Source organism: Portunus trituberculatus, chromosome 21, assembly GCF_017591435.1.
Source record: "Portunus trituberculatus isolate SZX2019 chromosome 21, ASM1759143v1, whole genome shotgun sequence".
In the NCBI taxonomy this organism is placed as follows: Eukaryota; Metazoa; Arthropoda; class Malacostraca; order Decapoda; family Portunidae; genus Portunus; species Portunus trituberculatus.
Window position 1 is genome coordinate 10,519,534 of NC_059275.1, and position 5,000 is coordinate 10,524,533.

At 49.2% G+C, this 5,000-nt stretch overlaps 1 protein-coding gene across 3 annotated transcripts in view; it reads left to right on the forward strand.

Annotated features, from left to right (window-relative positions):
• Window positions 1-5,000, forward strand: part of LOC123506899 (bromodomain-containing protein DDB_G0270170-like) — a 179,751-nt gene that overhangs the window by 173,885 nt on the left and 866 nt on the right. For 2 of the 3 annotated variants that reach the window (XM_045259283.1, XM_045259282.1), the window contains one exon: window positions 3,687-5,000. This exon is cut by the window's right edge and continues 866 nt beyond it. In XM_045259283.1, coding sequence (XP_045115218.1) covers window positions 3,687-3,845 — 159 coding nt within the window. In that variant the 3' untranslated portion in view covers window positions 3,846-5,000. Of the gene's footprint in view, window positions 1-92; window positions 1,666-3,686 lie in introns of those variants that run through there. The other variant, XM_045259281.1, reaches the window with a different exon arrangement.

The window sequence follows — 5,000 nt, forward strand, 5'->3', positions numbered from 1 at the left end:
CGCCATCCCCCGTCAGCCCCGCAAGCCCCGCCAGCCCCCGCCGCGCCATCGTGACGTCACCCCTCCAGCCCTGAGTATATAAGCGGCTGCGCGCTCGGGCTTCGTTTCTCTTGGGTTGCCGTGGGCGAGTGTTGAGGACGGTGGTGGTGGTGTCGCTCTGCCGAGTGTTGGTATCCTATCAGCAGCGGCTCGAGGTGCTACTCAAAGACCACAGACTATTGTTAGTGGGAACAAGTTGAAGCTTCAAGCCAATCATTCACCATGATGAATCCGCCAGCCATCGTCATCACCTCTGCCTTCGCCTACTCGGAGAAACCTGTGCCCCTCGAGACCGGCATCAAGGCGCGGAGGAGTTTCTGTGCACGGCAGCTGAGGAAAATAAGCAAGGGCATTCCTCCGGCTGTCCTTCTTCCCCAGCAGGAGCGCGCAGGACAAGCCTTCGGGAATGTCCGCCGCTCACGTTCAGCGTCTCCCTCGTCAGCCAAGAGGAAGGAACTGACCAGTCCTCCTGCTTTGAAGAGAAAGTTCTTGCGGCAGGTGAAGCTTCCGCCGTTGCCCCAGATATCCATCAGCAAGGGGCGGAAGGAAACCGCCAGGGAGGCGTCTACTATGACCACACCGTCATCATTCGAGGAGGAACTTGCTGATCAGGAGAATCAGTCGCCCAACGATCCAGAGTTTGTGCGTCGGGCTTCTGAACGTTGGCGGCGCAGGACAGGAGCCGTGCAGCTGCAGCCACCACTACAGCTGCTACTTCAGAGTAATTGCTCTCTGCAGGCAACCTTTCAGTGGCCCATCAGTCCCAGCCAGCAGTCAGTAGTGCAGCGACGAGTTTCGCCGCGACCCATCCATTACCCTCAGTCCCCCTTCAATTCAATGCCCACCTCACCCATCCTCGGCCCCTCTCCCTTCAGAAGGTGCAGCACACAATACTCCTCCCTCAACACTACCCACACTGAATCCACTTTCAAGAGGTGCTCTCGATCCTACTCCTCCTTTAGTTCCTTTTCCCGTCCCCGTGTGTCTGTTGGTGTGTGCGACCGTTCCCCGAGCAGGTCATCTAGGCGGGGCAGACTGATGGTGCGGGCTGGCAGGTCCGTGTCACCTTCCAGCCGCAACGTTGAAGGAGTGACACAAGCATTACCAGAGCGACTTGCCCTCGATGACACTGTGGCCGAGGAGGTAAAGAATGCAGCGCGGAAGGAGCGACTCCTAGCAAACCCAGACCAGTTATCGCTAACGGCGCCCTTTCGCCGTCTAAGTGCCAGAATTCGCAAGTCATTTCGCGGTTCCAAAAACGTGAGCAGCAATAACAAAGGCAGTGACGACAAAAATAATACAAGCAACAACAGTTGCAGCAGCACATATAACAACAGCTCCAGCAGCAACAGTATAAGTAGTAGCAGCAGTTACTGTAGTAACGAAAACACACCCATGGATTCAGCGTCATCCTTCACCTCATCCACCTCCTACCAGAGTTTTCTCTCTACTTCCTCGGGCTACTCCAGTGACTGCTCCAGCTCACCCTCTAGCCCCGCTATCGTTCCCCGGCGGTTGTCCTCGCCGCCAGCCGCTCATTCTACAGTTGCTGCTACGCTCCTGGCTGCAGGACGCCTCACCTTCCAAGACATCTTTCTCGACGAGCCTCAGATCGCCGAAAAGTTTGTACGTATCTCATCACCTATACTTTTTTTCTTGAAGGCATTTGGGTAAAGCAATGTCTGCTGCTTTTTACGGGAAGGGAGGGAGAGATAAGATTATCCGTTAGAAAGACCGACACACAGTGCATGACTCATAATTATAGCATAAGTATTACCTCAGTAAATGGCATACATCTTCTATCGGCGTTTGAACGTGAATGTCACTGCGGTACTCAGCCCGGCCAAACCCAGAGCCCAGAGCCTCGAAGGACATATGTGTAACCTTCTGTCCGAGACAATCACATCACGCATGACAATTGAAAGACAAGGACAGGCTCTCAGCAGATCTTTCAGCGTCACAATGCACTGGCCACTTGAACAGGTAGGTGTCGTATGCAGGTGAGCGTTGAAAGGGTTGAAAGACAACTACTGAGTTGGTGATTCTACCAGGTATCGCTGTCTCACGTGTTCCCAGCGTGCCAGATTGAGAGAAAACACTATAGGTGCAACACTGAGGTTCCTGCCTCAAGATCCCAGTTCCTGGAAACATAAGGTCGTGTCTCGGGGTCAGCGATACGGGCAGTTGGCCGCGACTTGCTGAAGCTATAATCCTTTCACCTTCCATCTCCTTCCCTTCACTTCCATCTCTTCCTCAAACAACTTTCATATGATGAGACAATGCCTATCTATACCTCCACCTCTGTAACTTTTGTAATCTTTGTAGTCAGTGAATTAGATATGCAGGTAAGCTGTACTGTGATATAAGTGATAGCAATGGTGATACCAACAGCAATAGCAATGATGTTTATATAGTACTGATAATAATAATAATATAGATAATGATGATGATGATGATAATAATAATAATAATAATAATAATAATAATAATAATAATAATAATAATAATAATGATAATAAGAAATAATTGTAGTAGTAGTAGTAGTAGTAGTAGTAGTAGTAGTAGTAGTAGTAGTAGTAGTAGCGATAGAAGTAACAACAACAACAACAACAACAATCTGATTCATCACTGGGCGGGAAGTGACGTGACGTGAGCAAGGCAGATGACGTGAGCAGCAAGGCGTCACTGCAAGGGACACGCTCACTCTGACGCGCCTGCTCGCCTTGCTCCCGTCACTGCTTCACCCTGCCCCGCTGCTGCATTGCTCGTGGCTTGCCTCATCCGCAGCTCCCTGTTTCGTCACCGCCTTGTTTTTCAACGCGTCAGTGCGTTTCCTGCTGGTGAATACGGTTTGCTGGAACGAGGACGGCAGACTGACAGTACTTAGGATATTTGCGTTTTTCTATTTTTATTCATATTGAGTGAGGTCTTATCATGGGAGGAGGAAGAATATGAAGGGGAGGCGGAGGTGTTGTTGAGCAATTAAAATTCCCACACTTCCTCGTTTTCCCTCAGATACTTTAATGCCAAGGCCTCCATGTTGGCAACAGCTCAGATGCAGTGTTGCCATACTTGGGGTTAAATGTCGCTAGTACTGACTCGTCCTTCCACACGTTCCTTCCAGGTATCATTCAAAATTGCTAGTGTTGCTGAATAGATACTAGGCCGTTCCAGTCTTTCCTGTTTTTTTTCTCTCAGTAGTCAATCGATATCAAGGCGAGGAGGGAGGGAATCGGTGTGTATTGGGTGGTGTTGGCATTGGTGTGTTCCGCGGCACTGTTGCAGGGCGGGATGCGGGTTTGTTACCGTTGCAACATCTGATTCTGTTGCAACTTCCTTTTAAATATCGTGGTGTTGGACCGTTGGTGTGTCTGGATGCAGCTTTCGTCTCATGGCCGTGTCTGTTTTGTCTGGGTGGCTGGCTTTTACGACACTGATTTTGTTTATTTGCTTACCTTACGCCCGTGAAGAAGTGTACGAGTGTACTCTCTCTCTCTCTCTCTCTCTCTCTCTCTCTCTCTCTCTCTCTCTCTCTCTCTCTCTCTCTCTCTCTCTCTCTCTCTTGTATTCCATTTTTATAACATTTTATTTATCCCGCGCCTTTGTACTTATCCGTTGTCTCACCTTTGCTTCTCCTTCTTCCACAGGCAATCATGTTCCCGACAGAGCCGCGCCCGGAGTGGCACCGTCACCTGCGTCAGGTCATCAACAAGGCGGGCCAGAAGATATTCAAGAAAGGCGAGCCCCATGAAACCACCATCCCAGAAAACTTACGCCATCAACTGAAGCATATTTATGTCTATTAATGCCATCCAATCATATTATATCTGTTATATTATGCCCAGTCTCCTATTAATGTGGACTCGATAGTGCTCTATTGCATGATCTACATACCCATGCCTCCCCATCCCTGATCCCTTTCCACTCCCTTTTACCAATTCAATTCAATTGTACTTCCTCACGAATTCAGTCATTGTTGTCCCATCCCAGTCCTCATCCCATCCCAGTCTCAATTAGTCCCGCCTAGTCTTTCACGTGTTGTGGAGAAGAGTTCAGCTTATTCGTAAAGTATTCTGGGTTCTGGCGCCGTACCCAACTCCACTTACACACGCATTCACTGCATGAAAGCTATTATACTCTCTCTCTCTCTCTCTCTCTCTCTCTCTCTCTCTCTCTCTCTCTCTCTCTCTCTCTCTCTCTCTCTCTCTCTCTCTCTCTCTCTCTCTCTCTCTGCCTGGATCTTGTACGTAGGTATTGCTATCAGACAGCCTAAACTCACCCTGAGCCAGTTCAAAGAGGGCGCAACAGTCATCTTGCCTGCGGCCGGGTTAACCCAAGCATTTCCTCCTGTGTTCTCGCCATCCTACGCGGTCTTAGCAGCACCGCCACAGACAGCATCTCTTTCACCGGTATACACGTGTCAGTCCTTCCCTTATTGGTTCTGTGTCGACATTTATAAGATATTCTTTGTCCCTTAGTGTCACCAATGACTGACACCGTATAGTAATTAACACCTAGCCCTCATTTTGCGAGCTAGACTGACACCTTCAAGCAACAGACACCAGTAGCTGCTGGTTACTGGCACGTGCTGTTTAGATTTCACCAGAGTCTTGCAGTCAGATAACTAAAGTTGTAGTTGGCACACAGTAATGCTCAGTGTCCTCATACATTAGGCTGTGTCAGTTCTTCCTCATTTGAACAGACTACATGCGGAATCTAGCTGTTTCTAGACCATCATCAGCATCCAATCTTTGTAGCGTCCATAAAGAGCGTCCATCAACTTCACTCTTTTTCTATAGTCACTCGCTGCGTATACAACACACGACTGGACTTCCCAGTGCAGCCAGTCATGACACTCCAGCATCACATATTGATCACTCCTGTCCATTAACTCGCCTGTCACGTATCGCGCTGCTATTCATCAAATACACCCAAACAGATGTTGGTATCACTGCACACAT